This window comes from Thunnus thynnus, chromosome 7, assembly GCF_963924715.1.
Source record: "Thunnus thynnus chromosome 7, fThuThy2.1, whole genome shotgun sequence".
NCBI lineage: Eukaryota > Metazoa > Chordata > Actinopteri > Scombriformes > Scombridae > Thunnus > Thunnus thynnus.
Genome location: NC_089523.1, coordinates 16,016,128 through 16,038,803, shown reverse-complemented (window position 1 = coordinate 16,038,803; position 22,676 = coordinate 16,016,128). Strand labels below are relative to the sequence as shown.

Genomic DNA, 22,676 nt, shown 5'->3' with positions numbered 1-22,676 from the left:
AGAAATTTTTTGACAACAGCTAAATTAGAACAACATCTCTCCCTAGACACACACACATAGATGCATGCATATTCATGCACACACAAGGCTGGCAGGCCATTCATTGCTGCCTTTTCTTAATGTGTCTTTATAACTTGATGGACCAACATGAGTTTTGAGACGTTTAGCTTCTAGAGGCTACAGTTATGTTGAAGTTATGTTGTATCAACATGATTAATATCATATTTTTTCATATTAAATAGGCAGCAGAGAACAGCAGTCAGCATGGTGGCCACACAACAAACAGAGGACTAAGATTTAATTCCAGTGACAGAAATCATCCACCGCAGTGACACTGAATAACACATAATTCGATCAATCTGAACCTTTACGCTGACCTTATTCATTTGCTCCAGCTGCAGATCTGTAGCTGAATTAAACACATGACAGCAGTTCTAAAGGATGACACATCAATTGAACCTTAGAATATTTGAGAGAAATAAATGCATTACCTGAAATAGACTACCCAAAATCTTAAATAACATCATGTTAGCAGCACTTCTCACACTGTGCCGAGTAATGACTGAGGGCTGCTGAGTATGCCAAAGATTGACAACATGATGTTGAGACTGTTCTTTCTTCCTTTTGTGTACTATTCTCTCAGGAGACAAGAATGTGACTGACAGATTGGTACACCCCAAATAGGATTATAAAACAGCCACTGACCAAAACAAAAATATATAAGTGGCATTTTGAGTATGTTAAACAATACAGAAGAGGAGAGAAGGAATGAAATGACATAAATTAAAGAAGGATTAAAGGAAGAAGAGAAAATAGATCTCTCGAGAGAATGAGACGCTAAGAGAATGCAGTGGAGTATTGAGACATCTGAGGAAAGTTTAAAAAACAAGACTAAGGAGAAGTGAGAAGTGCAAATAGAATAGGAAAAGAGAGGAAAAGGGAAGAAGGGAAGAGGGGAAAAGGTTGGAGAGAGACCAACCGTAAAAAGAGAGAGGAAAGAGTGAGTAGCATTCTTACCCCAGATTTGTAGCTGACTGACGCAGTTGCCGTGGCAACTCAGCGAGGATGCTGCGTGTACTGCGACAAATGCTGAGTCGGGACCAAACTCTAATATGTTCTAACTTTCTTACAACTGTTTCAGAACAACACAAACACTTGATAAAAGTTGTTTTTGATGCTACTTGGAGAAGTAGTTCAACTAGTCAACTCAGCTCAACTGTAGGACCGGGACTTAACAACTAGAAAATTAAGATTAAAAATCAGAAATTCTATATAGAAGTATGAGTTTGAGTTAAAATTCAACTCAAAAAGTCAGAGAAGTGAGACAAAACTCACAAGTCTGTGTAGCAGAATGGGAGAATTGAGTGTACCTGCCTGTGTCTTATACTGTCATTCTGACCACAGACACACCCCTGACGTCTTTAGGACATGCCCCTTCTATCACTAAAACAGTGTGTGTGTGTGTGTGTGTGTGTGTGTGTGTGTGTGTGTGTGTGTGTGTGTGTGTGTGTTGTGTGTGTTTGTGTGTTTGTGTGTTTGTGTGTGTGTGTGTGGTATATGTCTGTGAAGGGTGAGGCCAGTTGGCCACTTTTAAGGCACCTCTTCACCTTTGACCACGCAGCTAAACATAATGTTTTAAACATTAGTTAGCCAGCAAAGTGACACTTCTCCACTCAAACCCATTCATTCTCTTGCTATGTGTGGTAAGCACACACACACATAGACACACAGCACATACACCTATTCAGCATATCTGTGGCATGTCAGTGCAGTGTGTGTGAGTGAGATAGCGTGCCGTTACCACGGTCTTGTGTAGAAAATATGAGTACATTACTTTGTACAGGTATACGTTTGTGAAGGACACACACACACACACACACACACACACAAATACATCTGGAATGCCGTCACATCCAGCCAACACCAAGCTGTGCCTTATACAAACAAGAAAATAAAAAATGTAACGAGTTTATGATTTTGGTCCGGCAAGGCCCTGATGCCAATGACAGGCTTCTGAAGTATAATTTCAGGGAGGAAGCGAACGATAGAGCAAGGACAGAAAAACCACTAGTTTGAAAAAACAACATGGGGGCGATGAAACTGTGGAGGAGGAAGAGAGAGAGAGGGAGGGCTGGGAAGAGGAGAAAGTGGCAGGGAGTGAGATTGCTAAAAACTTCAGCCTGATAGCATGATATATATAGAAGCATTTGTTAAAATGCCATACAGACCAGTGTAGGAGGCTAATTACAAGTCACACACATGCACATCCATATACACTTAAAGACACACACACACACCCTCGCGCACATACACGCACGTGCAATCACACACAGCTGGAGAAAAAAAAAAGGAAAAAACTATCAATAAAACGACAATGATAGAGAGAGCAAAACAAAAATGGGACCTACAATTAACTATTTCTTATTTTGGAAAGTGTCAAGTAACAAATTGGACGTGGTTAGAGGGGTTGAGGAATGTTGGCTTTCCGCACAGAACCTCAGTTGACCTCTAGAAGTGCAGCCACTGAAACCAGCGTCCATGAATCAAACTGTTGCATACTGTAAGTGGAGAGCAAGGTGAGGCTGGTGCATCGAGGGTCGAGTGCTTAAAATCCCATCTCATCTCATCTCATCTCATCTTTGTACAAAAACGCAATGTCGTTTGGATTAAGAGTTTAACACAGGACAGTAAGTCAGTGTGAGTTACAGTAAAACAAGATTTGAAGCGCACGCAACGTCTTGAAAACCAATGACATATCACAGATTTCACATTTGACCTTTATTTCCCCACCATGTATTATTAAATGGTTGCTATGTCTTTCCTTTTTGGATGGATTATTATTGAACTAATTATCGACGTACAGTCTGCAAAATTCACAAATCATTCTTGAAACGCGCAACTAGCACTGTTCTTTAACTCTTTTAACTCAATGACCATTGAGGTAAAGATCAGCACGTGTAAAGCAACAGCAGCTCATAGTTAAAAAGTCTTTGAAATATAAAATGCATATGAAAGCATGTCCAAAAAAGACGCTGGAGATGTGCCTGCTGCCTGACCACTGCCCTCAGAAGTCAACCGTTCACAGCCAGGCCATCCAAGCCAGCATTCTCTGCGTGTGATTTAAATCCAGTTTGTCTGTGGTTTTCCCCACAAACCCACAGCAGAAGCGACCGCCACACGTGGGACTTCCAATGGCCCTGCGGGCACGTGACCACCCCCGTGCCCACACTTGTCCTTCAAAAACCCATCCATCTCTTCAAATCCTATTTTACTCCATCATGGCCCTTTCTTGTAAGCTTCCTTGATGTTTCTCTAGAGTCAGCGGAGTCAGCGACTGCATTGTATGAACTACTGCTCACATACCGACAGCTGCTATATGAAGTAGAAGTGAAACTCATTGAACCTGAGAAAAAGAGTATTGAAGTCTACTTTCTCCAGATACAAAAGCCTTTGATGTTTATTTGCAATCTGGTCCTCAGGCCTTTTACTAACCTGTTTAACTGATTAACTAATCAGTCCTCTGATAGAAACAATAAGCTTCATCTAGCTCATGAGGAAGTTATGTGTTATTATTAGGATGAACTGAAGTGACTGAAGTGTCACTTGGAGCATATAGTGCAGTCCACATTAGTCCTTATGGGTACATGTCATGCACATTTACAGGTCCATATTTATATTCTGAGGCTCTTCTGGAATATCTTTGCATGATTTACATTAATAATTTATCTTATACTGGCTCTTCATGCAGCCCCGCGGTTCAGCCTCTGTCTGAAACAGGCTGTTTTAGCTCCTGTCTCTTTAAGGACCCCCTCCCGATGAGCCCACTCTTTTCTGATTAATTAGCTCACATTCCAACACATGTAAGCTGTAATGAGGGTTCACATGGAGACATAACTTCATTTTAAGGGGTCACAAGCTAGAAAGGTTGGGAACCACTGCTTTAAAACGTCTTTCAACACAGACAGAATAGACACACACACAAAAAAAAGATTTCCGTCTCACATCCTTGACCTCTTTCTTTTCTTCCATGTGCTCTTTCTACCCTTGTTTGCTCAGCTCCCGAGCTGTCAATCCTGTAACTGCTTTCTATTGTCTGCATGTTTCCTTTGCTTCATGCCTGTGTCTGCCATGTGCTGGATGGATGTGTGGGTGAAAAGGAGAGAGAAAGAAAGAAAGACAGACAGTGGAGCAATGGCAGGATATAACTGGATATTAACACTTCTCAGAATATCTCAGCATACACAACAAAGAAGCCAAAAGACACAGACATCTGCAATGCCTTCGTCATTCTATGTGGATGGAGGAAAACAACAGAACAGGATGAACACTCAAAAACACCTCAAAAGAAGGGAAGAGGAGTGTGACGACTTATCCTAACCGTGTAAAACAGCAATTACCCAAAACCCTGTGTGCTGTTGTTTGTCACATACAAATAACATGTGGCGACAACATCAGATGACCAGTCACATTTTCTGTTTTGTTCAGGGGACCTAAAATAGCAATAATAAAGAAGTAATGGCAATGGCATGACAAAAACATGGACATTATTCTATTCTGTAGTGGTTTTTGGGGCGAGGACTGGAGTCACAGGTTATGTGTTTGAGAGCTTTTTCTGGCTCCTTGATGTCATGCTGCAACTGAGCTGAGAAATCCTTCTGGATGAAGCTGTGAAGGAAGGAAGGAACCACAAAAGAGGAAACACAAGAATGAGTGGAACTCCATGCCTTCCAGTTAGAGGTGACTGAGCGGCAGTCGACATCAAGGGTAAAGGGGGGTCAAGCCCCCACCTTATTAGCTTCCAAACAATGAGACGTGTTTGTCATGTAGACGGGATTCTGGTTGGAAATGAGATGACATGTTTTATCCTTAATGCCATGATGCATTAATTGTGTCAAATCTACAAGCACAAAGATACATTTTAGTCATGTTTACCGCCATATTTAAGCTGGAAGACTAGCCATAGCTCTGTAAACAAATCCTAATGCCATGATATGGCAGACAATGAGCCATTTGCTGAGTCACGATGATTGGATGTGTCTTGAAACAATATTTTCACATTAACAGTTGCGCTTGAGACTTGTGTTTGTTTTCTGTCCAGGTAGTATGAAACATCAATAGCTTAGCTACAAAGCTAGGTACCTAGCCCAGTAAATTTGAGGTAACATTCAAACTCTTTGGTTAACAATTGTTGTACAGAACCAAGTTTGTGATTGCTTTTCTTTCCAGGACTCACACACCTCAAAGAAGCCTATTCCAGGTGAGTAGTTTTTCAAATCGAGGCTATTTCCAAAAATGAGCTTTCAGCGGCAAACAGTTCTTTTTTGTTGTTACTGGACGTAAACGTGTAGTTCCACTTTGTCAAAAGTTGCGATTTCAGAGCCGATTATGCTTCGTTTTGTTAAGTAAAACCAGTTGAGTGTTCAGCTGTGGACCCTGAGGTTAGACCAGTTTGAAACAACTGATATAAGGCTTTCTCATCAATCGCTGCAAGCTTACACTGAGCTCAACACAGCAGAGATTTGGGAGTCACTATAATAAACCTGGAATCTGTGGCTATAGGTGGATGCTGGGATGTTGTTGGGTGTATGATGAAAGACTGTGACTTTGGGGAGCTAGTTGGTCATGTGGTTCAATGAGGTTTGTTGAGGGGTTAGAGTATAGTTATGGTTTTATATTTACTGTCACTGGATGTTTGTTGAAATGTCCGGAGCCATGTCATGTTAGCAGCATAATTTACAGTACATTGTCTTCCTGAAATCGCTTACAGATTTTGTTCCATCAATTACCAAAGCCGCAGTAAAACTCCACTTTAAAATTTATGTAAGTTCTGATGCATATAACTATATTTTGGCAGGGTAAGGACTGACCACAGAGCATGTCAGCTTTATTTTGATTACTTGTTGTTCACACTGAAATATTTGACTGGGATAAATTATGATGACAGTTCATAGAGTCATCACCTTTTTCTAACCAATTACTAAGTTTAAAAATCTTCAGATTTCTGTTTGCTCGGTGGGTGTAGCTGTGCATCATCTTGCTCCTCTATCAGCTGCTAAATCCTGCTGTCTTTGACTCATCCTTTTAACCTTTTTGGATTATTTCAAAAATGCATTGTCACCATCGCTTAAACAAGGCTGTTATGTCAAAACTTTACATAGTTTTCAGTGGGCAGTGACAACATACAGTAGGTTCAATGTGATTTTATCCCTTTTGCAGATTTAACAAAACCTCTTCTGCATATAAAGCAAATCATCTGTTGGGTACTTATGGCCTTGGCCACATGGCTTGCCCCTGCTTAATTCTGGACTATGAGTTTCGCTAATGTTACTGGTGTACTTTCATAAAAAAACAAGCTAGATCTGCGGTATTTAAGCGCTTCAAAAGACGTGGATTGCCCTCTCTGTCATGAGGTAGAAAGGCCTAACCAAAAAAGTCAACCACCAAATTCCCATGTCGATAATGGCTACCCATTAAGCCCAGAGGGCCACGTAGCGTGGGGAACACCTCGTTGTGATGCACATGAAGATTATCTTACGGCCCTTGGAGTGAAAAACAATAGAAAAGAACTGAGCAGGCGAAAAAAAGGTTTAAGGTAATTATACTCCATTATCCATCAGACACTCCATGGACCAAGAGGTAATGTGCATGTGTAGGACAACGACGTGATTAGGACAACCATACCCTCTGTTTGACTTAATGGAAGTGCCCATTATCAGCAAATGAAATGCTGATTTACGCCAACACTTTCTACGTTAGTGCTCAGACAATATCATTATGGGGAGTGTGTCTGATAGCTGGGCAGGTGTCGCCTCTCCACACGTCTGCGGACGCATTTCTCTCACTGTCTCTTTGTGTCAGCGTGCCCTCCGTCATTCCTCCTCTCCGTCCTTGGGTCGGCGTGATGTCAGCCGTCACGTTTTCCAGTGGAACTGTACACCAGCAGAAACCTAACAGGCCTCTCCTGTGTCTCTACTGTCCGTCAAACAGTTGGAACGAGCAAGGGATGGACTGACCAGAGAGAGTGGAGAGAGATGACAGTCACAGCAAGGTGTTCAGGTGTGTTTACAGCTCTGTGATAGCACCATAGTAATACAGTGTCTCTGCAGCAACTCGGTCATCATACTGCAACTTGCCTTTTGTTAATCAAAGACAGATGCCAAATCTTATGGGAAGCCATAAATTCACAAATACTTTAGTGTAGGCAGAATCCCCACACAAAAAAATGTTTTCCAACCACTCTGTCCGTCCTTCTCTCCCCCTCTAAAGTCAAACTGCATAAGAGGCAGACATGAAAGCTTGACCTTGTATGTCTGTCTCTGCTTTTCAAGATGTCATTTAGTTACCTTGAAAAAAATGTGAAGGAGTTTAAGACCATTTTGTTTTTCATTCATTTACCTTTTGATGTCTGCCTTTCAGGACAATTAGCAATAATTTTAACCCACCAGAAGTCAACCACAAACCAATGCTGGATACAAAACCACTTCAAGAGCCCAAGGGCTGCTTGAATTTTATTCATTTTCAAGGGTTTGAGGCAGCCAAAACAGAACCTGGGAAAATACATATTGCGAAAGGTGTTTTTGAGAGTCTGGTATGTTCATTTACATCACAACGTTCATAACAGAGGATATAAATCAACTCCTTATGCTAAAACACCGTTAATTAACAGCTTGTACACACATGCCAGGTCTATATAAAAGTAAGCACACACATATAAAAACAACAGCACTCATGCACAACATTTCATCTCTATTTGTCGAACAAATGCAAAGGATTTAGTTAATTACTGTTTTAGTCATTGGAAAGTCTAGTAGAGAGGGAAAACATGATTTCCATCTCTGACTCATACAGAGTTTTTGTATTCATACATACTTTCAACACTTTAATTAAAAGTATTGAAAAGACCTGTTTGACATGAGACTAAATTGTAGATGGCCTGTTTCTATGTGGGGACCTGCCAGTATTTTTGTTTTTCCTTAACTGAGGCTAGCCGGTGTCGAAAGCTCTAGAGATTTGTGGCTTCCTTTGATAAAAAAGAGCAGCGTTGCCTATTTCAGCTCAGCAGAGGGATGTAAAACTGTATTTTAATGAACGACTGGGTCAGTAAATCCAAAACCGAGAGGCATTTTTCTTCTTGCAGAGGTGGAGGTCAAAACAGGCGGTGGGAATTTTAACCAGGCCTTGGGGAAACATGTTAAACAAATCCATGTGTGCTATGTGCATCTACATCTCCCTGGCTACACTGTAATCATTTGTACATCTGTGAAAATGCAACTATCTATGAATGAGGGGAAAAAAAGATTATAATACTGTAATATCAGGAGATAAGTAAGAAACCAAGTTTGTAGTTTGCAGCCCTGCAGTTTGCCCCCAACCACAGACACGCACACTCACATACACATATATTTATGGGTCTAAATATGCTGTGTTTTGAGTTGTATTCAATAACTCTATAAAAGTGCTGCTACAGACGAGAGAGGTTCAATTTCCTGCTTTGTTGGCTACATTGTCATTACTCAGCGGTTGTTTTGAACGTCTGTAGCACTCCTCACATGAGGGATTGTGTGGATCCCCTCCAAAACATGACACACACACACAAACACACACAGACACACACAGACACACACACACACACCCACACACACACACACACACACACACACACACACACACACACACACACACGCACAGTCACTCACTTGTGCCTCGTCACAAAGAGATCGACCCGGGACAAGCTGGTGTGTGATTTGCTCTGGCAACTAAAAGCCAGCAGTGATCGGTTACTGGCGAGTTCAGCTAGCAGATTGTGGTCGCTTTCAGATTTGTCTTTCCTGTTGGGCACGTCGGGAAGCCAATGTCTGCAATCTCTTTTTCAACTTTTACTAATTTTAAGTTTGTGTCATTAAACGGCACACAGTAGGGAGTGACAGGGCAGAGGGGGAAAGGTCATGAACTCTGGCTGAGCAGGGCAAGATTTCCACTGTCTGGCTTTTGACCCGAATGAACCAAATATCAGGAAAAGTAAAACTTGAGGTATAAACCATGTTACAAATACAGTTACTCAGTACTATTTGTAATCTGTGGGGAAAGTAAGGTCAAAGAAGCAATACCAGAATACTCCAGTAAATGTAAAAGTCCTGCATTCAACAATTATTATAATGAAAATGTACTTACAGTATCAAAAGTTAAACTACTCATTAGAAAGAATGGCCCCTGTCAGTATTATATTAGTGTATTATTGTATCTTTATTACTGATACATTAATATGTAGTTACCTGTACTTTAATCAGTTTAAAGTAAATTAAATAATTTAGATTACAGTGGAGTAGAAGTATAAAGTAGCATAAAATGGAAACACTCAAGTTAAGTAAAAGTGAGTGCAGTACAGAGTAAATGTACTGTACATTCCACCACTGAGTATGATGAAGATTGTTATATTTCACTTATTATATAGTCTTTCTTTTCTGGGTACTACTTTGGTCACAGGCAAGGAGTAATATATCACACAAAAATGTAGTTTATACACCAAAAGAATTTTTTTCTCATGAAAATAATAGTTGGGGATAAAATATGACGCTTCAACATGTATGACCTCTGAAAAGTTCAGATACAAAAGAGTTGAGATATCCGGGAAGTGACTCTCTTCGACATCCTGACTTTCAAAAGAATGAACTCAAACGATGGAAACCCTTTTCAGCATGACTTGCAGTTTGCTCACATGCTGTAAAATCATGAGAGAGTGCAACAGATAAGCAGGAAAATATGAGAAAACAGGAGCAAAGTCTCAAACTCAGAAGGAGACTTTACACTTCAGTCCAGTGCTGATATACAAGGAGTGCTGCCACTGCTCATGCAGATTTCTCATTGAAAGACAACACATAATTAAGATTGTGCAAGTATATACTGTATGTTAAAGTGTTAGTAAGTGGTGCGCGTGTTCGCATGCTTGTGCCAACGTCTTTCCGGGTTTTTGTGTCTAGGTCCCCCTGTAATTATCTGATCCTTCACCAATCTGTGAGCGCAGAGAGCTGAGCCAGCTTTGATCAGGAGCTGCGGTCAGTGCAGTGGGAATTTCTTTGGCACAGAGTTTCCTGGCTGACATTGGTGGAAGCAGGCAGGCCGGTCGCTGTGGCACGGGGACGGAGGCCCGTCTGGAGGCCTTCCCAACCACCCTGGTTGGACAGACGGACGGACAGACAGACGGCGGGATTGATGGCCTAATTAAAGCACAGCTGTGGCTTTGCCTTCAATACACACACACACACACACTCGAATAGAGTTGATGCAGTGCATCTGTCTCTGTTAAGTTATCTGTCTCTGTTAAATTACCCTGATAATCCCTCCACTGATGCATGCTGTGAAGCAGGTTTATGTGTGTTAGTCTGTTACAACATACACACTTATTCAATCCTATATGGTCACTTCTGTAAAGACAGCTGACTCGGTCTTCCTGTCATCACCCCTTCTGCCTCGGTCTTCCTCACGCTATCTTTTCGCCATCGCCTGTCTCTTCTTCTCTTTACAGCCCGTTCTCATCTTATCATCAGTCCTTCTTTCCAAAATGTTGAATTTGTAGAGTACAGTAAAATTTCTTGGGTGGGGCAGAGTGTAAAATGTGGGTTAAATATGGCTCAGGGTAAATCCACCCATGCACTCTTATTGCACTAACCTAATTGAGGCGTGTGTGTTTGTGTGTGCGGTATAATTATAGATGTCAGTCTTCTTACTTGCTGCCAAAAAGAAAAATCTACACACTTGTACAGCACGGTGGACTTTAAACCTCACTTTATTAATGCAACAACGATATTGTGCAAATACAATGTCACACAGATCCTGTTGGGCAGCTTATTCAACTATCACACACACAACTATTCAAAAAAGCCTTCCAATAGTCATTTTATTTCATAGACAAATTGTCTATTTAATGATTTGCTAAGGCTTCTGGGACGTCATTGTCCACTTACAAATATGTCATTTTCAAGAAAGACCTAGATATGTTGGTCTTATATCTATATTTTGTATCTATAGTGCTATCATACAGGAAATACGGGGTTATTATTGCATTCTTTGCAGGAAACAGGCTACAATCCACTAAAAATATCTTTGCTGACTGCTAAGTTAAAGCATAAGTGTTCACTAGTGGGTTTTAAATGAGTTTGTGAACTTAGAAAGACTTTTGTATGAAACCCTCTCCACTTTGCCTCTCTTCCAACTCCACATTTGTGGTAAAAGAGGAAATTATATCTTCACAGAGCCAATGTCCAGCTCAAAAGTGAATCAAACTGGCCAAACCAAGAGAGGTGATATCAAATATTTAATATGCTTTTCTTAAGACACACATCACATTCTCTGTTTGCTCACTCCAGCTGTGAGTACGAAGGTACTTCTGAATAAACTCCCTCTTCAATAAAATGTCTTCATCATAATATGACAGGAATTTAGGGACGAGCCAGTGAAGCCGTACATGGCCCTCTTCTGGTGGAAGTGTGTGTGTATGCGTGTGCGTGCGTATAGTTGTGTGAGATAGAAGCCGAGAGCCTCTTATTGATACAAGCGTGCAGGAATTTGGTCTCGGACAATGGAAGCCCTCGGCCAAAAACGACAGTCTCATCTTGATGCTTATGCAAGAGTGTGTGTGTGTATACCCAGGGTGCCTACCCATATTGCTCAGTGTGGTGGGCTCATTATGCAGCAGTACAACCTTGCAGGATTATAGCAGTATGCTGTCAGGTTTGTCTCTTTTAGTAGTAATTTTATGAATAAATTGTGAGGGAATAAAATGCCCAACCAAGGTGATGTCTTCAGATTTGTCTAAAACCCAAAGATATTCAGTTTACAAACTGGAAGCAGGAATTGTTTGGCATTTTTGCTTGAGAAAATGACTTAAACAATTAATTATTTATCAAAATTACTGCTCGATTAATCGACAGGCAAGGGTGTGAGGCTCACACTTCATAATATTATTATTTCTCTAAGTTTATCTCTATGTAGCATATTCTGGTGATAATTGTGTTCTCCTACATGCATAACAGTGGTGGACTCAGGCCATCTGAGGGGCAGGGGCAAAAAAATATAAAGGGCACCTGATACATTCAACGGGCCCCATCAGCAGAGAACAATGATGCATGTTTGGTAAAAAGGCTACATCCCCAATTAAGAACATTTAATAGGGTGATTTAGAATATAAGGAAACAACACCTCTGTATTAAAAAGGATTTACTTTTTAAACATTTATTTTGCAGTCATCTCTTTAATACAATTTACAAGGAAAGGGTAAGGTTTTAGCTGTTTATTTCTCCTATCACATCTGTAGTAAAAACATGGAACTATTAAAATTTTGAGAATCAGCCATTTTGAGCGGTCTTGTCAGGGAAGGGAGAAGTGTTGGGGAAGCAAGGAGCGAGATTTGTGAAATCAAAGGAGAACTCTTTTGGTTATGAGTTAGTAAATGTTAATGACTTTGTTGTGGTCAGTTGGGATGTCCCTCTGAATGGACAACAGCAGAAGATCTGAGAGCCTCCGTTTCTAAGCTGGTTCTTGATCAGCTTCAGTTTGGAGAATGCTTGTTGACTGACGCAGTTGTCACTGGCAATGTAGCATTAATTGTGAAGAGTTTTGTCTGTTAGCAGGCTTACTCAGAAAATTCCCTTCCAGATTTCATAACAGTTTCATGACAGGATACAGTTTTAGAACTTAAACATGTGTAGGCGGAGGTTTAGGTTCTACTGGGTATCCCCCTAATTGCTAATGCAAATGTAGCATTATCTCTCTCATCTCCTCCCTTGCTGCCTCCAGCTGCACTTTGCAGATCCCTTTGTATTGTCTTCAATCTTCTATCACCTCTTGGCAATTTGTAATCATAAAGTAATCCAATGCTAATTGCCCTCTCTACAAGCGCAAGTAAATGCAAGCTAAAGGGTAGTAAACGCATTCTGATTTCCTTTTAAGATTTCACCACACCACAAGGTTGATTTCCAATTTGTACCAAATATTTAGTATAGAGATGGCTAAGTACATATCTAGCTAGCTAGCTACTGTCCATCTAGCATATTGTTTAGCATGTTATACAGCTTTAGACAGGCCTATGTATTGCTATATTACCTATATATCACAAATTGTAGTAGCATCAAGGTTACAGCTCAGACTGTACTGACAAAAACAATCTAAAGAGGTGTGACTGAGCAAACTAGTGATTAGTAAAATCAACTGAATGGAATAATGTCAGCTACAACAACTACAATATATTTTTAAGGATGCTTTATTTTCCTAATGGTCAGCCCACATAAAGGATACATTCATTTCTACCATAATGGCCAGTTTACTCCATCTTATAGGGCATGATATCTCATGTTCTTCACTGGAAGGGCACTTCACCATGTTTTCTCTCCCATACTGGGCACCTACATGGGACTTCACCATGTTTTTTTCTCTCATTGAAACTCTCACCTTCACTTCTGCATGTTAGACTTAGGGGAACTCTAAATGGCACATTTCCACTTTTTTTTTTTTACTAGAAAGGCACCCATACAGCTCACCCCATTACAAAGGCAACTCACAGGGCACTGCATTACATCTTGTAGGGGTATTTTAGAGGGCACTATCAAATTTTCTTCCACTGAAAGGGTACCCATGAGGGCACGTCATTCCAGATTGTCTCATATAGAGGCGCTCTAGTTCAGCCTGATTTACCCATAACTAAGACATCAATTATACAAATTTGGTATGTTTTCTCCTTTGTGTGGGCACCTTAGAGGGCACTATATGATGTTTGCTCTACTGTGGAGGCACCTTAGAGGCCACTTTTGCACCCCTCCACCCCGAGTCTGCCAGTGTAACTGAAAATAAGTCAAGTCAAATTTATTTATAAATCACATTTAAAAAATACAGTTGACCAAAGTGCTATACAATCAAAGTAGCAAAAGCCATAAAACAACCCAATGAAAGCACAAAGACCACTTTAACAGACAAACAGACAAAGAAAGGCAACTCTCATACTGAATTAAAAGCAGATGTGTTATAAGATGGGATTTAAAATCAGGCAGTGTAAAAGCCAGCCTTACATGCGGAGGCGACTCGTTCCTGGAGTACCAGGACTGTTCACTTCTTTAAAATTACAGAGAAAGAAAGAGAAGGAGGATCATACTACCATGGCAGTGAGGTCATCACGTACCCATGGCAGAGCGTCAAGCACGCGCTTCTACTCTGTCATTACAGCGCACACACAGTGGCTCCCATACTTATAAACCTATTAAATCGAGAGAATTACAGGTATTCTTTTGCCTGTAGCAGAATAACCAGAAAAATCAGTTAAATGACCAAAGCAAGGAGTTTGTAAACTTAAATTATCCATAAATGCTAAATTTTAGTCACTTTACGAACACCACAGCAAAATTATAAGCCTATAGTAAAAGCTTAGTATGGCAGACAAATCAAATACTCGCAAAGCTTGAACAGATATAGGCAGACAATATATATAGAGATATGTATGTTCATTTATATAGCTTAAACTACATACTGACTGCCACAAAGCCCGTTGAAACAAACAGTACAAACTTTTGTCACCTCATCACATTGCCGGTATCATCAATGTTATCATGAAGTGCATAATGATTCCCAAAATTACAGACAGGTCAATTACCGGCGTGCATAAAAGTGGTCATTATGGCCGGACAAGCTTTGCGGTGAGAAAAGCCGCACACGACTCGACAATGACGGACAAAAGTAAACTACCGGCTTCAACAACCATTCAGATTGTGAATACCATGTAAAAAGTTGTCGATCTTACCGGTTTGGTGAATAAATGTGGTTGAAATCAGTGTTCCGACACGAGCATCATCAGCAGTAGAGGACTGAGCTTGATAGGTGTAATTAAAAAAGACGCTTGGAAATGGATGGAAACCACAATGCCGGTAAAAGAGGTTCCCCCTCTCTCGCTCCTCTGTGTGTCAGAGTGTGTGAAAAAAAAAGACATAAACACTGAGCTGTCTCTGTGACCTCACAGTGCGTCACCGCTGCAAGCTGAAACCCCCGTGCGTGTGTGTGCGCGCGCGCGCATAAACCCCCTCTGTCGGTCGTTGTCTTTCCCCAGCAGACACTGGTGGTTAAGTAGGCTTTAGCTATAGGTCTCCTTATATGGAGACTCAATATAAAGACTGAGTGTATGGAAACTTTTTGGTGCCAACATAAAAAAAGACCATATGAAATAATAATCATATGAATACATACAGATACATATAATGAAATGTTATTTAATCCTGCTTCCTTTATTGCAGGTCTTTTTTTTTTTAAACCCAGGAGAGTTTATTTTGGAATGTCCTTTTTCACAAATCCATTTATCCCAATAGCCTATCATTTTATTTCATAGCAATGTCTTTCTGCTGTCAATCAAGGCAAATGTGGCAGGTTCATTTATGTGGTTGGCTGTTCCTTTGGTCTAAATGGGCTGACAGCCAATCACATTACTGTCCATAAAAACCCATAAATTTGTTTAACAATTTCCTGTTCTAAATGTATTTCCATCAACTCTAGAGTCTAGATTTTAAAAATGCACAATAAAAAAAAGATTCATCATGTATTTATGGAGCATTAAATAGATTTTTGCAGTTATAGGTGTTGTCATCATCATGGTGCATTTCTCCAACAACTACCATTTGATGACAGGAGTAATTGTGTGTAGAAAAACTGCACAGCTGCACAACTAGGACAGGCCTTTTCACAGCAGACATTCTGGCTTGTGGTAGTAGGAAACGCACAGGTGTTACTAATAACATTAACGATGGCTCTGCTCTGTTCAAGTGTCCTACAAGCCATGACAGTGTGACAGTGTGTGAGCCAGCATGCACAATACAAGGTCCCTGAATATGTAGCAGCTAAATGGAATTCAGCCATCATTAATTTTAGTATTTACAGCTGTGCTTTTCATACTGTGACATGCCAAAATGTCTTATGTGGCCTATTGTTGTACATAGAAACTGTATGAAAGTCATATTTACAGGTGGCCTCTTGACGACTCTAATAGTCATTGAGATTTGACACTAATTAAACAAACCTAAACATAAGAGCAATGTATGTTAAGAAGAGAGAAAAAAATATGATTGTGCATACATGTACGTATATAAATTTAGTTTTTAATGTTTTTTTTAAATAATGTGTCTTTATGAGGTTTTCTGAATAAATGTAGTTCAATTATTACTTAAGTTATAAAAAAGTTAGTCATACTAAAGTTGTAAAATTTAGTGAATGTTGGTCCTCTCTGAGGGCAGAGTATACTGCCCAGATAGCAAATTTGCTGTGGCCAAGATCCAGCCCACACCCGACACTTGCGGCACTTTCATCTGGCCCACATACCGTGTGGAACGATGGCACTTGGGCTCCTGTTTCCCAGATCTGGGCCACTAGCAAGCCATATGTCAACCTAGAACAAACCAGATAAACCAGAACTGGCCCACATCCAGAATACAAATACCTGAGAGCACTGCACCAAAAAAGGCCCACATTTGATTTGGGATATTTGGGCCATATTTGCTATTTTACATGTGGGCCATTTCAGGCTCACATCCATTTTGTCCAGCCCAGAAGAAGGCCAGCAGTACTGCATCATTGCCTATAGTGGCCCACACCCATATGCTATCTGGGTGTATATACAGTATACAGAATACATTTTTAATCCTTATACAGTAACCTGACTTTCAAGGCAGCCTAGCAAACGAAAAGAGTGATTTAAGAGTGGATCAGGCATTTGACACTTGACATAGAAGATAAAAAAAGACATGACCTTTCCGAATACATACGATTATCACGCAAAAATATTATGAATGTAGAAATCAGTAGATGGAGATTTCCACTGGCTCACGTTCTTCCGCTGAGTTGGACCAGTGAGTCAGTGCGAGTCAATGAGTCACAATATCAATCAGTCATTCTAGTGAGACACAGATGAATCTCTGTGCTGCTGTCTTTACTGCCCTTTCATTCATCGCACAGATCTTCACTGTTTAGTGCATCTGTATACTACGTGTAGATACATGCAAGTGGGCTGTAACTTGTGTGTGTGTGCGTGTTTGTGTGTATGTCGTGAATGGCCGGCATTAATACAGTTTCTATATACTGCAGGGCGATCATATCACAATACACTTCATTGTGGGTCAGTGGGTTAAAGTATAATGAATGGTGGAGTGACACTGAAGCATGCTGGTAGAAAACCACAAGGGTAACTTTGTGTTATGGTCCGCAGGAGGCAGGAAGTACATCATTTGAATAAGATATATAGCTTTCATATATGAGAGAGAGGAAGCAAAGGGGAATCGGTCTACTGTACAATTTTGTGCTTATTAATGTTGTTGTACATAAGAGATTCATAAAATATGTTGTTTCTAGTCGCCTTGGTTGACAGGGCTAAGAATTAGTTAGAGAAAAATCTCTGGTGGCCGTTAGAAGAACCTCATAGCTTTTCGGTGTACTTATTCACATGAAGCACAATCTCAGCTAATACTTTAAAAGATAGTCAATAGAAGTTTCTGGACTCCCTGTAAGCTGGCAAAATTAAAGCTAAGAGACACTGACACATGCTGAAGATGTGGTATGGAGGCAGGGACTCTTGTGCATTTGTTATATTTTTGTGAAAAAGCCAAAAATATTATGGAAAGAGATTTTTTTTTTTTTTTTAAATAAGGTGCTAGGAATGTACTCAAGCCAATCCTTTATATTTGGATGATTACCAAATATAATCATTATGAAATTCTTAGTTATAACTTAATTTATCTAGGAGAAGTTGCTCATAGAGATTAAGGTCTCTTTTACAGGAGTGTCCTGGCCAAGACAGCGAAAGCACACAGAATATAAAACATAGTTTACAAAAAACATAGCAAAAAAACATAGACAACAAACTAATATTAAAATTGATAAAATATGAAGAGAATAATCAAGGGCCAAACAGATCTTATCAGCAAGATCATGTAAAATTGATAAAAAATGATGTGGTTGGTTTGTGGTTGTAGAAGTTTACATATTGTGTAGACTGTCTGGGAAGGAAAATATTTTTAACTCAGTATGAGGCCTGTTTCTTTCCTCACTGTACTGTAGATATATACTGATAAAATGTGAGATTTACTGTATGGACATTGTACCTGTAAATGGTGTCTAAAGGGGAGAATTATCATTTTCCGTGGACTTTGTATTGCTGCTTCTGGACTTTATCTGATAATGAATACAACATCTGAGTTGTCATGATAACCTGGAAGGAGTGATCTATATGCCCTGCAATATAGATTATTTATTGGACATAATGGGTTACCATAGGGACTTCATGTCTTCTTCTAACTATAGGGCTTTTTTGTCCCTCCTGTTACAAGTATTAATGTGCATGTACACTTGTAAAATGTTGCAAATTTTCAACCCAGACCCACTCCTCAGCAGCTGAAGAAAAGAGGGACAGGCACAAACTGACACCAGTGAACTGATTTAATTACAAAGAGGAACCCACAGTGACAAAACAAGAACAGCTACATACAGGAAGTAACTCTCAGACTGAAACTGTGACAACTGAGCAGGATGTCAACCAGACCCGGAGATAAACAGAGTTATGACCAGGTGGCAGCATGTGGGTCTGCCACGTTGTTTTCCCTCTCGTAGACATCCGCAACAAGGCAAACATAAAGTTTTGGAGCCAACATGGCTACCGGTGAAAACAGCCAGCTATCTATTCAGTCGCTCTGGTGACAACAGAGGCCATCTTGTCTCCTTTTGGAAAGATGACAGTTATAATTTAAATGTGACTGACAGCGCATGCCAGAAGGAGAAAAAAAAATACAAACAAACCTTACACAAATATATAAAAATATGCCATTAGATTCATATCAACAATTGAGGGCCGTGGGTGCACTATTTACAGAAAAAAGGCAATATATACCAATATTTACAACAATAAAGACTTCGTCCACATATGGGCATGAGGAGGTTAGTTACAAGTTGCTTAGAGTTACAGTGATGATAGAATGAGTTTCATGTGATGGTGAGAGTGAAGTATAAATCTTCTGTTCCTTTAACTGGCACACAACATGCTTATTTCTCTCGATCAAATAGTCAAATGAGCATGGGGATCAGTTTTACTTCATATCTAAGAGCGTGTATGTGTGTATAAAATGAGGAGTCCGTTTAATTTCACTGGATTCAACACCAGAAATGTAAAAATATATTCTTAAGGCAAATATGTTTTCTGATTTTAAAGAAAATCTACTAAACTTCCTGAATCAGCTGAATTGAAAGTTATTTATTCAAACTATGTTAGTGATTTGTTGTAGGAAAACATGAGTATGGGTCATCAAACATACTTGTCATACTGTTTTCAGCCTAGGACACAAAGAAATTTTGTGACACCCAGAAAACACATTATTGACCATTGAGAGGTCATGACCCTCACAGTTTGAGAAACACTGCTCCAAAAGTGCAGGTACAAGCACAGATTGCACACAGATGTTGCTCTAAACACCCACAATTTTTTCTTTCATTGTTCACAGAAAACAGACTATTTCCATTCGGCAGGGCATTCACTCCCTCAGGCCCTACAGCCAGCATGGGTATACAGCATTTTTATAGGGTGAACCGACAGCTTTTGGCACTGAGAACATAATGTAAGAGTTGTTGTGAATCATACAGAACATAAAAAAAAACAAACACATCAGAACATGTCAGCTAAGTTTATGTTAGAAAACATTAAAGGAATAATTTGACATATTGAGAAATTAAATGTCTCAGAAGCTTTCCTTCTGAGAGTTAAATGAAAAAATCGATACCACTCTCTGTCTGTCTAAATTAACATGTCATTTCAACACTTCTGTTTCTGTGTGAATTAAGCAAACGAGATGCAACATGTTAAATAGTGATTTTAGAGGTGCTACTAGGCAGAGTTGGTTACCTTTAGACAGAGCAGGCTTGCTGTTTCCCCATTTCCAGTCTTTATGCTAAGCTAAGCTAATTTGTTTCTAGCTGTAGCTTGATATTTACTGTACTGACAAGAGAGTTGTATCAATCTTCTCATTTAACACTCGACAAGCATATTTCCCAAAATGTCAAACTATTCCTATAACGTTTGTTAGAACTTCCGAACTTTCCCCCATTGTACTCTTCACAGGCTACCAAAAGCTAACTGGAATTTCGCTTCAATTGTTGGCAGAAAATCACAAACAAGCTCCAAATAACAGAGCACTTGCGGAGGGCTCACACACACACACGGGCCTTTCCATTTTACAGAGGCAAAAAGCTCACTTAGCTAGTAAGCGGCTATCATAACGGCAAGCTAATCCTCTTAACTGTTAGCCCTTCTCACAGTGAAGGGGTAACCGAATGTTGATGCGTTAAGATGTGGGAAAGCTGAGGTGAAGTGCCCAGATGGCTGGCAAGGTGGAGTGAGGCTTTCTAGGCTTGAAGGGATCAAAAACAATCACCGCTTAACCCCAAAGACTGAGGCTAAGGTGTGCGCAAGGACAAGTCAGAGTCATCCTTCACTTCCACAGACATCTGCTGTAGGACAGATGGAGAGCTGACTTTTCACTGTATGTGTGTGTGCTTGTGTGTGTGTGTAAAATGGCTTAACTTTTAGCCTTCTGAAGGCACATGCAGGTGCTCAACATTTGTCCTTCTGACCTACTCTGTATCTTGTGCACTCCTTTTCCTCACAAACACACATCTGTCTTGTTTCCAACGACAATCAATATTGAAATCAGTGTTTGTGTGTATGTGGTAGTGCATTAGTGGCGAAACGATACTTTTATTTGACAAAAATGCTACAATATGCGTTGTGGAGTTGAAAAATTATTGAAATATCAAGCAAATCTTACCATGAGTGGACTGTATCATTATTCCCCTAGTTTCTGTTTGCCTGAGCCCAACAACGCCTATCTATCTATTCTGGTAATCAAGCAGGGGCCTCCTTGTTCTTCAACTCAAAAAAAAAAAAAGTGAAAGCTACATCTTCTATAAATTAAGTGCTGTAAAAGAAGGCGCTAAAATCAAAAACCATAAATACTGTACATAACCATCGGAGTTAACAGAGCCTGCTATAGAAATCAGCAACATCCGTCCTGATTTCCTTCCTGACTAGAGGAACGCTCAACAAATTGAAATTCCATGGCAAAAGAAATCCTTTCAGATCCCTTAATGTCAAAAACTTTAACACATAAAAAGCTTTGGCATAGTCATGTTAAGGAGGAATGTCTCCAATGCACTTTTTTCCTACTAGACAATGGGACAATGCATCATCTACGATTGTGTCATCTTAAAACTGGCTGAAAAAATTAAATAAGAAAAACAGATATGACATGATTATCTGTGGAAAAAACACATAGGATATGTTTTTCACAAATGACTACTGATTTATCGAATGAAAGGTTGTGAAACGAATGTGTGAGAGTGTATCCATGTGTTTATAGTCTTGTTAGATAGCCTTGCCACATATTGCACTTAAATCATATTCACTCTCTTTCTACGTGATCAAGGGAAAGGATGATTTTAGCAGTCTTGCATCTATAAGCACTGATTGAAGAGTCGATGTTTTTACATCCCTACTTTGCCCAGAAAGGTCTGATCTCAGATCTGCCATTAGGGGTTATTACCCAGGCATGTGGCTGGCCAATCAGGTTTAAGGAGCCAAACCAGTTCCTCTTTTACTCCTTTAAAAGCTTGTAGACGTTAACTGAATCTTTCTGCTAAGCTTAAAATCAACACAAATTCCAAATTCAGAAATCCATCAAACTTCAGTCTGTGTTGGTATCTTTCACTTAATTTCCATTCATTAGATATATTTTGTTATGACATGTGATTAGCTGGAGGCTTTTTGTTTTCAGTTCAGGTTAAGATGAAGTGATGAGGCAGTAAAGGGTTGATGTCCAAGTCCAAAAAAACAAAAACAAAAACAGAGAAACATGCTTTACTCATGTCTCATTTCACTTAAATGTCTTTCAACTTCCTGTGCAATGGCATCCTGCAGAGTCCAAATCCTCTTCCGTCCATCTTTTCTTCACTTGTTCTCACCTCACGTCCATCTGTCAAGCTTGAGGATGTGCTCAATACATTTTTTCCCTTCTCTGTCTTCTTCTGTCTCTTTCAGTGAGGGCTTGAGTGTAATGACCAAACGTAGAATACATCCAATGCCAAAAAAGCAAAAACACACACGCACTAACACCACTCAGTGTGGAACAACGCACGCCACCAGGAACATTAACACAAGAAAACTGGGTCCGAAGTGATCATATTCATTAGTAAGTCCAAGAGGGAGTTGACAGCCATATGCACATAGAGACTGGTGGACCGAGCAGAAGACTAAAACAACACCAAAAACTGTCCGATTCGGGGGAAATTACAGGACTTGCACACTGTTCTCAGCAAGAGGGAGGTTGCTTCAGGTTGTTCAAACTGGGGACGATTGTCTCAGACCCTCCAAAGCAAAAGATGGTTGGTACTGTCGTCCCGTCCGACTGTTTCACTGCTATTGGTCAGTCTGAAGTCCTCATAGCCATCGCCGCCGGATATGACTAGATGATTGTTTTTTGGAGGGAGGTGGGCGGAGGCTCTGCGGCGAGCGGAGTCACGCCTTTGGAGGCTCCCGTCAACTGTGCTGCTGCTCTGGGACTGGTTGCCTAGGAAACAGAGGAGGGGAGGCACAAGAGAAGTTAACACTTCAGACTTGA

The 22,676-nt window shown here is 40.1% G+C and overlaps 2 protein-coding genes across 5 annotated transcripts in view; both read right to left on the bottom strand.

The window, feature by feature from the left end:
* Positions 1-15,017, bottom strand: part of relt (RELT TNF receptor) — a 30,557-nt gene extending 15,540 nt beyond the window's left edge. Inside the window, exons 1-2 of one of the 3 annotated variants that reach the window (XM_067594591.1) lie at positions 14,783-15,017; positions 378-434 (exon numbers count right to left, since the gene is read on the bottom strand). The gene's annotated coding sequence lies outside the window, so the exon portion shown is untranslated. Of the gene's footprint in view, positions 1-377; positions 435-1,017; positions 1,334-14,782 lie in introns of those variants that run through there. The other 2 variants (XM_067594590.1, XM_067594592.1) reach the window with 2 other exon arrangements.
* A 3,418-nt stretch (positions 15,018-18,435) lies between these two features.
* Positions 18,436-22,676, bottom strand: part of LOC137185995 (rho guanine nucleotide exchange factor 17-like) — a 74,372-nt gene continuing 70,131 nt past the window's right edge. For both annotated transcript variants that reach the window (XM_067594585.1, XM_067594584.1), the window contains one exon: positions 18,436-22,625. In XM_067594585.1, coding sequence (XP_067450686.1) covers positions 22,417-22,625 — 209 coding nt within the window. In that variant the 3' untranslated portion in view covers positions 18,436-22,416. The remainder of the gene's footprint in view (positions 22,626-22,676) is intronic.